Genomic DNA, 12058 nt, shown 5'->3' with positions numbered 1-12058 from the left:
AAAGTAACAGAAAATTCACTTTCCTTCCCCCCCAAACAGCAAAAGCTCTCTCTCCCTGTCACCATTAAGATCAAATTCATCATCCAAATCCGAGTTGCAGACACTGAAGACACCTTAAAGACAATTAAAAATTACCAGACGCATTTATATTTCTCTTTCTCTCTCTTTCTGTGCGTGTTTGATAATCGAGAAATGAAGGATGATGATGCCCTACCAATATCAACACCGACTGCACATACACATACACATACACACACGCATACACAGAAAGAGACCTCCGATTCGAGTCCATTCGGTAAAGGCCGGTACAAATTCTGGGCACTATCCGCCATCTTGCTTCTGGCTTTCTGGTCCATGCTCACCGGCACTGTCTCCCTCCGGTGGTCCGCCGGCAATCTCAACCGCTTCTCCGATGACTTCGACATTCCCATCCACGACGATCTCGACGTTCTCGTAATTCCTATTCTCTCTCTCTCTCTATATATATATATGTGTGTGTGTGTGTGTGTGAAACGCATGTAATTGAGAAATGAAGAAGATAGAATGGTTGAAATTTTGAGAATCTGAATCAAAATTTTCACATATAGGCAATTTTCAAAATGTCTTGTGCATTTTCGAAATAGCAGAATATGTGACATCTATGTCAAGTCTGGTTGGCTTTATAGATAGTATAGAAGTATAGATATGTGTACATAGAAGCTGCATTTGCAAACGCGATGATTGTGCAAATACATGTAATTGAGGAATGAAAAAGATGAGAATAGTTGAAATTTTGAGGATTTGAATCAGTTTTTTCACGTAGGCAATTTTCAAACTGTCATGAGCATTTTCAAAATAGCAATTTTTGTGACATATGCACTAAGTTTGGTGTTGGACTTATTTAATAGAACAGATAGTATAGATATGTGTATACAATGATGTAGTTGTGAGTGAAGTGGATCTTGTTTGAACGGTGTGAGACAGGAAATGGAGGAGAGAGAGAAGGTTGTTAAGCACATGTGGGATGTGTATACAAACAGCCGAAGGATCAGATTGCCTCGATTTTGGCAGGAAGCGTTCGAGGCTGCCTACGAGGACTTGATGAGCGATGCCCCTGGCGTTCGAGAGGCTGCGATCTCCGACATCGCTAAGATGTCTTTGCGGTCCATTGATTTTGAGCTATCTCTACTCCAATCATTGGTTGGTATCTCTAACTTGCTGCTTTACAGCAATTTTTTTTGAATTAGTTGTTATTTCACAACTTGTAGTTTAAATTTTGATTGATTTTAAATATCTACAATCTGCGTAGTTCTGTTCTCAGCTTTTGTAATGTGTATTAATATGAATTTGATAGGTTGAGAAATAATCAATTTTGGTAAGAAGTTGGAGCATGCAGATATGACGCACATCTAACTTGTAAGGAACATCAGTGAAAGCTATAAAATTAGGGCATATTATGGCCATGATAAAATAATTTAAAACAACTTAATGTTGAGGAAGTTCAAGAATGTTGTTGAAGCCGTAAATTAGGCTGCTAGCAGGTTGTGGCTGCTCATATAAGAATGTGAAATTCTGATGTGGAAAAATTAGGTTGTACAAGATTTCTACATACTTGAGAAATGATAACAAAGAAATGGATTGACTAGCCCAGTGGGGTGAAATATTGGGGAATAGAGTTGATGGGAAGAAGGCTTTTTATAGTCTGCAGCTTCAAAAGATCTTTGTTTGCTTTCCTGCCTAGGCTGTTTAGAGCCAAAATATGTATTCTTATCTAGCAAAAATATATGCACACACATTTGCAGCTAGTTTCACAAGCCTGATGGACTGTTCAAGACACTGATTAATAGGCTGATTGCAATCGGTTTAGACTTCTCTTTGATACTACTTTATTCACAATAGTAAACTTTAGTTGAGTTTTAAGACTTCAAAATTGTTTGAATGCCAATTCTATGTATTCAGATATGTATGCATGTCTTGTACTGGTATTTTCTTTTTTGATTTATTTTGATTTTTATCATTGTTCAATATGCTCTCATTTATCAAATTTGTTTTCAAATATTCTAAGACTATATTTGTTTGCAATATAGGATTAGAGGGGATAAGTAATGCTAATACCTTTTGATAATGGATCGAATTATATATAGCATGGGACTATTTTTTTTTTTTTTGATTGAATTACTTGTACCATGTTTGATTAGTTGGTTATGGCGATGATGGGTTAAGATGGAAACAATTTGAGTGTCTGAGTTTGGTCTGGATTATCATTTTTTCCTGCATCAAATGTGGCATAATGTGGGAGTGGGACCCCCAGGATTGATCCCTATTCCTACGGTCTATGAAGCACGGACACCTCTCTGAGGGCTCCATACCAGTGTCGGACACGCAGAGGACACACGTCTGACATGCAACAGAGAGTGTCCCTTTTTTTTTTTTAATTTTTTCACATCTGGACACGTTCCGGACACCTTATAGACACTTTCGGGACACGTCGGGGGTAATTTCACAATTTACAAAAAAATTTTGGGGTCGATTTGTAAATAAGTAAAAACATATCAGCCCTAATCTACTTCGATTAGAACAGAAACAGCATAGAAAGGGTGAGAAAGAGAGGACCTGATTGATTCGTCGTTCGTCTTCTCTTCTCGTCGGTCGTCGCTCCTCGTCGGTCGTCTCTCGCCCTTCGTCGTTAAGGTACACGCTGCTATTCTTCTTCGATTTTCATTCTTCATTCTTCATCTTCTTCGGTCTTCATTCTTCTTCGTCTCTCGTCGGTCGTCAGTCGCTATGGTGTTTCAGCCCTCTCTTTGACTGTCGATATATCTTCCGTTCTATTATATATTTTATACTAATAATATATATACATAAATATATATTTATATACTAATAATAATAGTGTATATATATTATATATTAGATATATATTTGAACAAAAATCTTTTTTTTTCTTCTTTTCCTTTTTTCTATTTTTTGGATATTATTATTTGTTTAAATAAATTATTTTTATTTGTAAGAAAATTTTAATTTGTGAATAATATTTGATATTAAAATAAATAAATAATATTTATATTTTTTAATTTTACATATAATAAAAAAATAAAATTATATATACTGAACGTGTCCCCAGCGTGTCGTGTCTCTTATTTTTTGAAAATTTGCGTATCCCCGTGTCTGTGTCGTGTCCTGTGACCGTGTCCGTGTCCGTGTCCGTGCATCATAGCCCACGGTCATTTTTCCAAACAAACAGGGCCTAAGGCTATGATTTAGGGTACTATTGGAAATTAAACTTATTTTCTCCAACTTTTGTTTTTTCCTTCTAGGGACCTTTTTGGATACTATTTTCAAGTTTAGAGATGCAGCTCACAAGGTAGTAGTTGTTTTATTTAGAAATGCCATGCTATCATTTTTCCCAATTTAAAGGAAAGCATGCTAACACTCACCATGGTTGCATCACTATTTTGCGGTGCTGAAGGGGGAAAAAATCTTATTTCTTATTAGAAACTGCCTTTTCATTGGTACAAACAGCTTTAAAAGTGTTGAAATTTTCTTACCCATTAATGATTAAACCATGGTACTTCACTTCACTTTCAAGACTTGGGTCAATTTAATTTGTTTGTATGCTTATTCTAATTCCTTCAGCCGTAGTAGCTCTGATGATGTGTTATGAGAAAATGCTGACATTTGTTTGTTTGATATGGCTTGTGTTAAAATCCACCTACTCTCCACCTACTTGACCCACTTAAACCTACTCCACTAAACCTAACCCACTACACCACTACCACCTCACCTACTCCACTAAACCTAACCCACTACACCACTACCACCTCCACTTCACCTACTCCTTACCTACTACACACTCACCCTCTTCTATATATAGGAATCATAAATCATTGTAATAGATATCAATATAAATCAATCAATAATACAATTCTCTATTTCTCTTTATACATTAAATTTCTACATGGTATCAGAGCAAGGTTAAGCACTTAGTATTTTTCGTTTCACCGGCGTGCGGCAACCTCGCCTTGGCCGCCCGCCGGACCTCAACCTATTCCGCTTATTTTCTACACATACCTTCCCATCACTGCCTAAATCCTCTCTCTTGAGGCCAATGTGAATTCCTCTTCTTCATAATCTGCACTAACTGTGGCATCTTTTCCTGGGGCAAACTCTGCAACCCAACACTCAATCTATGCTTCTCCTCCATGCTCATTTGCCTCTTGTTAGGATCTTTCGCCTTCGGCTTTGGTTTGGGCTTCGCCACAGCCTTGAGCTTCACTGCAGCTTTCAGCTTCACGGCAGCCTTCGGTTTCACAACAGCTTTTGGCTTCGCAGCTGGCTTGGCCTTTGCCGCTGGCTTGGGCTTCACAGCGGCTTTAGCTTTTGGCGCAGCAGCTTTTGTCTTAGCCGGAGCCTTCTTTTCCTTTTTCGCTTTTACAGCCTTCGGCTTTGCAGCAGCCTTCGGCTTTGCTTCCCTCTGGTGGCTCCCCAGGTTCCACCTGAGCTGCATGATTCATTTATAACTGCAATTGATAAGGGAAGTATTAGAACAATGCCCAATAGAAGTATGCCAGCTGCTCCTTACCCTACTCCTGGAGCACTATTAATAGGTGATGCTTTCAACATGCGTCATCCTTTAACTGGTGGAGGAATGACTGGAGCCCTGTATAAGGTGTTTTGTGCATCTCCTGATCAAGCAAGGAAGGAAATGCGTGAAGCATGTTTTGATTATTTGAGTCTTGGAGGTGTGTGTTCAACAGGACCAGTGGCTTTACTCTCTGGTCTAAATCCTAGCCCATTGAGCTTGATACTCCATTTCTTTGCTATAGCCATATATGGTGTTGGCCGTCTCTTGCTACCATTTCCTTCCCCTAAGCGCCTGTGGATAGCAGCTAGATTATTTTTGGGTGCATCGGCTATCATTTTTCCCCTCTTTCTCTCACATGGGCTTGTCCCCTCTCTCTCCTCCGTTTGATTTCAAAATCCATTATTTTCATTTATTTTCTCCAAACCACTTTCCTTATTTCCCCCATCTTTCATTTTGATTTCAAATATATTTTTATTATTTCTTTCTTTATTTTTCTTTCACATTATTTTTTAATCTTTTTCAAATTACATTCATACCATATAGCTTTGCACACCAAACCATCTTTTATTCATCTCAGGGATCAACCCCGATCACAATTTTAACAAAAAAAAAAAAAAAAAAAAAAAAAAAAAAAAAAAAAAAACAACCACAACAACACAAACCACAACACCACAAGATTTGTTTTCTTTTCTGCAGACGGCCACCCACCGACCTCACTTTTTCGCCTATTCCGCCGGTCTTTTCTTCTTGCCTCCGTCCTGGGCGGCCCTTGACGGTGTTGCCTCCGTGTTTCCCACTCCACTGGGCACGATCACTCCACCCTGCTCCTCCACTACAGCATATGGCGGACCTCCAAATCGGAACATAACGGTGGCCTTCCGCTTCAGCTCCTTATTTTCCGCCTTTAGCACACTTATCTCTGCTCGCGCATCCTTATACATGCGTTGGAGCAGAGCCAGTTGGGCGTTTAACTGCTGCACCTCATTTGTCCTACTCTGCAGCCGGTGCGACAAGTTTGTGACCGCAGTCATAGTTTCAACACAGGACTTCAATGTATACTGATTAGCTTCAATATCCGTTTGCACTGCCATTTTTTGCTCCACCGACCGCATCGGAAAGTTCAACGGAGCAAAACCAGAGGTGTTTGGTTGAGGTTCACAGGCCACCGCACCAGTTATCTCTCTCGTTGACTTGTTGAGGTCGGGAAAGAGAGTGAGCAGACCACGGGAAGAAGAGGCTATGTTCTGGGTAGCTGAACGGGAAGAAGAAGCCATGTTTTTGGGTTGCTGAGTGTTTCAGAGAAGGGTTGGTTACAGAATGTTACAGAGAACGAAGAGGTTTCAACTGGTTTGTTATGCTTCTAAGCCTCAGACTTCGTTTTGGTTTATAAAGACAGAGACGACGAGGCCGACACGCGCTCTGTCAATCACGTGCATCGCCGCGTGTCAGGCGCCCCTTTTGATGGCTCGACACTTTCTGTCGGGCACGTCTTTTGATGAAGTGGGTGCGCCTTTTGATGGCACGCCTTTTGATGGATTGGGCACGCCTTTTGATGGCACGCCTTTTGAAAGATTGGGCACACCTTTTGAGGGTGCGACTTTTTAAGGGTCCGACAAGACTCTGTAAACTGTCCCGACATTGATTCCAGTTAGTTTCTACAAGGGTCCGACAAGACTCTGTAAACTGTCCCGACATTGATTCCGGTTAGCTCCTTTATGGGTCCGACAAGACTCTGTAAACTGTCCCGACATTGATTCCGGTTAGTTTCTACAAGGGTCCAGCAAGACTCCGTAAACTGTCACCACAACTGTCACAACATTGTCTGCTACAACGGTCCGACATGACCCCATAAACTGTCTTCTACATCGGTCTGACACCGCCATCCAGTGTCCTCTACACCGTTATGACACCGCCATCCAGTGTCCTCTACACCGTTATGACACCACCATACAGTGTCCTCTACAACGTTATGACACCCCCATACAGTGTCCTCTACAACGTTATGGCACCACCATCCAGTGTCTTCACCAATGGTCTGACACGACCATACAGTGTCTCCTATCCTTTTTTATTTTTATGTATTTTCTTGTTTTGTTACTCTCTCCAAACTCAAGTTGGTTAGTTCCTATCCCCCTTGAGTTTGCGGGGGGCTGTTAAAATCTACCTACTCTCCACCTACTTCACCCACTTAAACCTACTCCACTAAACCTAACCCACTACACCACTACCACCTCACCTACTCCACTAAACCTAACCCACTACACCACTACCACCTCCACTTCACCTACTCCTTACCTACTACACACTCACCCTCTTCTATATATAGGAATCATAAATCATTGTAATAGATATCAATATAAATCAATCAATAATACAATTCTCTATTTCTCTTTATACATTAAATTTCTACAGCTTGTGTCAGTATAATTTGCTTAACTTTATGGATAGTTTTGGATCGCTAAATTCAAACATAACAAACTAAGATATAGAAAGAGTGGATTTTTTAAAAGAGAACAAATTTAAACAAACGGTTAATTACACAGATGTTCCTTAATGTTTCTGACAATTATAGGAACCTCTACTATAGTTTCTGAAATTACACTGCCCTCCCTTGTCAGAGTTGTCAGGTGATAGAGTTTAACAATAAATGCGCAATTACCTTTTTATCACTTTATGAAAACAAATTCTCATCCCTATGTTTATGACCGAACATACACAAACTAAATTCCATATTATTTTATTCTTATAACCAAACATACCAATTTCAATTTATTTTTTTAAAGTACATCCTTAAAGAAGTAAATCTAAGAAATTTTAATTAGGTGGTAATGTTTGCTTTTCTTGTGGGGAGGAGCCATGTCTTGGTCCTGAATAATTAATTGCTCCAGTGGTGATCAAAACTCTCCATTTTTGCAATCCAATCTTTTATTGAAAATTGTTCGCTGATTATGATATATTTGTAAACTCCAATGAAGAACTTAATAACTCTACCCAATTGGTATGGTTTTCTTTTCATCATTTTGTTTTGGATTTTTTTTTTTGTTTTCTGATTTTTCTTCCCCATACAAATGATGAAGATATTGGAAACACTCAACTCAACAAGCCTTTGTCTCGCAATTTTAGGGGTTGGCTGCACGAATCCATTTCATCCAATTGGTTTTATTCATTGTAAACACAGTTGTTATAAAATAATGGTAATTTTCTAAGTGGACTCAAAAGTTTTGAAGCTCAGAAAATATTTAAAAAATGTTGTACAGAAAATGAGTTTTTTGCAATAAATTTTAGCAAAAACATTTTCAGAAAAACTTCCACCTGTGTTATTTTAATTTTCTGTTCATGAGAATGGAAAACAGTTTCCCAAAATGATAACAAAGATTTTTGTAACATACCATCTAATTAATTTTTAGTTGTTTAATTGCATCCGGGGACCCATCAAGAGGGGGATGTTGTCCGAATGTATGCCTGAAGCCTGCAATGGCCTACTGGCTGGCATGCACTAGCAATTGTATTACGGTTAATGGGATCCAACCCTAGTGAAAGAACCAATCAGGGAGGTGGGTAAAAATACTCAGGATTGGCTGTGGGATAATACTATGTACTTCAGTATCTTCTAACTTAAAGTCTGCTTCATTGTGTGCTCAGTTTTCTGAACCTTCTTCTAGAACTTGATTGATGACATTATGGGACATGAAATATTATTCTGTGGGCTGTGGCCATCATAAATGAGACACTCATCTGCTTATTTGCAAAAAATGATCACTTATACTCAAATAGCTTGAAGGTCTGTACTGTACTCGTTAGCCGTAATTTGAAACTTTTGAAACGTATGCTTCCCATGATGCATGTTAGGCACTAGACTTCTCCAGGGTTAAACTATTGTCCCAAAAATGTGTTTTTTCCTTTTGAACGCTCCCAAAAATGTGTTTGTCTCTCACTTTTTGGCAGCAGTGGACAAATTGTAGCTTGTCCTTCACAGGGAACAGAAGGTTGGTTAGAATTGTCTCAGGGGTAGTTGGTAGCCTTCTCTCTTTGATTTTCCCTTAATTAGGAACATTTACTCTATCTAGCAGATTTTCCAGGGCAGCCTTACCCTTTGCATACGTGTTGCGAACATATAGTACATAGATTGCATTCATTCCTCTAGCAAGAAAGAAACTGTTTAGGCATTAATAGTCTCCATTATGCAAGAAGAAATTAGTTAAAATTAGAGAACTGGATGTTGTGTGGGGATGAATTCTGCAGTAATAGAATTGGAGCTCTGTGAGTGACCAAAGTGATCTAGGAACCGTGACCTGGAAGCCAGAGAACACCATAAGTGCTACCTGGGCGGAATTTGACTGGAGAAGCCCTTCTGATGCTAAAGCCATGAATCCAGGAAGAGGTATAGAGAGCAAAGCGATGCAGTGAATTAGGGTTCAGAGAGTTTCAACGTATCTTCCAAAGAAGACGAAGTTTACCTTTTATAGTGCTCCTCTATTGCTTTCCGAGATGCACATAGGATAACTGCCTCGTGTGTCCCCTGCTCAGGTCATCAACGTGCCTAGAGTAGAGGGACCACAATTCTGTTAGCTTCCATGATGGCAATCTGTTTTCCCATGAGACTCCAGATTCTTTCTGATCTAACCTCATCCAATATCTTAGAGCTTCTAGCGACATGTACTTCTCCATGGGTAAACCACCTCCAGTCTACGTGGGCACTCTGATTTATGCCTCCTGAATCCAACTATGCTTGCAAGTATTATCGCTCCTAAGGGAGCAAGGTCCAAGTTGGGTCACCCAAGCATGATCAACTCGGCACATGAATGGTTTAGCCAGTTGGAGATTGCCCTGGCCCTTGCTAGACCACGCAGCCCTGTTTCTGCTCGGCCTAGGTCCACTGAGAGATCTGACCCCCCAAACAGGTGCTTGACCCAATCTATCTTCGCATGGTCAGTTTGACCCTCCTTAGACATAGTGTTCTCTTCTGGTAGTTTTCAAGTTCCAAAAAAAAAATATGTAGTTTCGAAACTGCATCTTTAAAGATGGATACAGCTAAAAAAGAAAAGAATCTATATATTTTTTTTATAGAATCAGGAGGGGTTGTTAATGTGAGACGATGCAGTTCCTTATAACTACTGTATCTCTTTTTCCGGGATACACAATCAAATAACCTATTGAAAGGATCATCTAGCCTGGCATTTGGAAATTCTGGTCCTGTGACTTATTCTTGGTTATTTCTGCTTTCCATTTATATCTCTAGTTGCTATGTTTCTGGTTGGTGCGTTCTCTTGCATACAGCAAAATTAGTGTAAAATTTGCAGATTGCTCTTTTTATTTTTCATGGTTGATTTGTTTTGTGATGATTATATATACAGAAATTCCAAGTGAGATTTGTATGATTATCGGCTTGTGTTTTTTGTACCTTGTCAGCGCACACACGAACTAAGTTTGAAGCAAGGAGTGAGAGGCCACAAGGGGGCGCTTTCAGGTGGGAGTTGGCTATGACTCGGTGAAGTTAAGGATGCAAGCCTACAAGTTTCCATTTTTCCGTACTCGCTTCATCTCATCAAGTTGCTGACATGCGGCCCAAAGATGTACTTTTTGAGCAAAGAAATTTGTGTTTCATACAGGAACCAAGATGTATTTATTCGATTTTTTTTTTTTTTGGGGGGGGGGGGGGGAACCCTGCTAAGTGGGTGGGAAAGTGAAACAACCTTCTGAGTTAATGAATTCAAGTAAAAAAATTAAAATTTTAGATCAATTTTTAATTTTTTTTTACAAGAATGTCTTTCTACATGAATGTTGGGGGGATGTATAAAGGTCATTTGAACATTTATATTCCTTGCAGTAAAGCATATTTATTTTCTGTTTCTTTCTTAATTGAACTAATTAATTACGACAATGGTAAAGACATATGAGTAATGTTAGAGATTCCAAATGTTTTATCTAATATCTCACATGAATATGTGATTTATATAGAACTCACATGATATGAGTCTCACATCTATATAAGATATTTGATAAAACATTTAAGATTTCTAATATTTTTTATAGACACACTATGAGGTTGTTTGAGATGTCTTAAATAAGTGTACTTTTTGTCTTTTTGGATTAAAAAGTTGAGGAAAAAAATGAATATTTGGGTTAATTTTTTGACTTTTTATAAAAAAAAATGTGTATTAAAAAATTGTATAAATTAATATGAAGGAAAAGTTTTGACAATGTAGGCTGTACGGTGGCAGCAAGTTTGCCGAGTGGTGTGATAGGAAATTGTTGTCTCTTTTTTGGACAACCATTTGGATGGTGCTCTTTGGCCAGTAGAGGTCCACCACGGGTCCCGTTTTGCTAATCGGAACCGTTCAATGTGTGGGTCCCGTTTTGCTAATCGGAACCGTTCAATGTGTATAACTCGTCGAGTATTATACGTTTGTTAAAAATCACGTTGATCGGATATCTATAACTATCTGATCGGATTAGTTTTTTTATCAACTGTTAACTATAATGCCATTCATTTTTTACACAAAACTGATTTGATCATATAGTTACTGATATTCAATCAACATGATTTTTAACAAACATATAGTACTAGACGAGTTCTACATATTAATCGGTTCGGATTATCAAAATTAGACCTGTGGTGGGTTCCCATAGGCCCAACATTACCATTCAACTTAGTAAATATATATATGTAATTTTATTTTTTTTTGGGTTCCTTTCACAGTACAAATCAGCATCAATTCAGTACCTTTCACTTACAAGTTGGTTTGTATTAAAAGATTATGTATATTAATTTTTTTATATTTTTAATTTGTGAATAATAATGATTTTTTAATTTTTTAATTTTTTTTTGGGTAAGTTTTTGACTTTCTGAATTTTCCATAACAACCCAAACCAGGCCTATGAATCATCGTAAAGAATAGCAGGCTCACTGATGGGAGGGTTTAATGCACATCACAAGGTAGGTGTGGGACCGACCTCACTTGTGCAAGATAGTCATTTACGTGGTGAAAGTTGCGGTGTTATTAGCGTTTTACATGGTTACTTTGTGACCTCTGCCGAACAATTAAAACCTAACATTTGATAAATCTCCGTATGAAACATTTTTTAATAAATGATAATAATCACTATGAATAATACATATATTCTCAGAAAAATGCTAGAGGTTCCAAATTTTTTACCAAACAAATGACTAAATGTTACAAAATTGTGGACCCCACACCTATGTGAGACATTTGGTCATTTGTTTGGTAGAAAATTTGATGTCCCTAGCATTACTCATATTCTCAACATGTCAAACTTATTCAATTCAATAGTTTCTTATCTTATTACTTTTGCAATCAAATCATCCTTCTTGAATTTTGAAAAGAAAATTGAAACTCACAACTCTCCAAATACCGTGACCGATCTATCCACATAAATATCAAATTAAGTGTTACAAGTTTGCCTAAAATACGTGTCCTACTTGTGACTCACATGACTAGGTGTAATTTTTTTTTGATCTATATATAGTGCTAT

General features: G+C 38.3%; 1 protein-coding gene across 1 annotated transcript; it reads left to right on the top strand.

Moving 5' to 3' along the window:
- On the top strand, positions 1–10415 carry LOC114256034 (uncharacterized). Its single transcript, XM_028195601.2, has 3 exons — positions 1–453; positions 964–1179; positions 9974–10415. The coding sequence occupies exons 1-3, from the start codon at positions 193–195 to the stop codon at positions 10046–10048; spliced, it is 552 nt and encodes a 183-aa protein (XP_028051402.1). The 5' UTR covers positions 1–192; the 3' UTR covers positions 10049–10415.
- Positions 10416–12058: the final 1643 nt, after the last annotated feature.

Source organism: Camellia sinensis, chromosome 4 (genome assembly GCF_055761805.1).
Source record: "Camellia sinensis isolate YWXY chromosome 4, ASM5576180v1, whole genome shotgun sequence".
Classification (NCBI taxonomy): domain Eukaryota; kingdom Viridiplantae; phylum Streptophyta; class Magnoliopsida; order Ericales; family Theaceae; genus Camellia; species Camellia sinensis.
The sequence above is the reverse complement of the archived record's forward strand: the minus strand, read 5'-3'. Positions and strand labels throughout refer to the sequence as shown.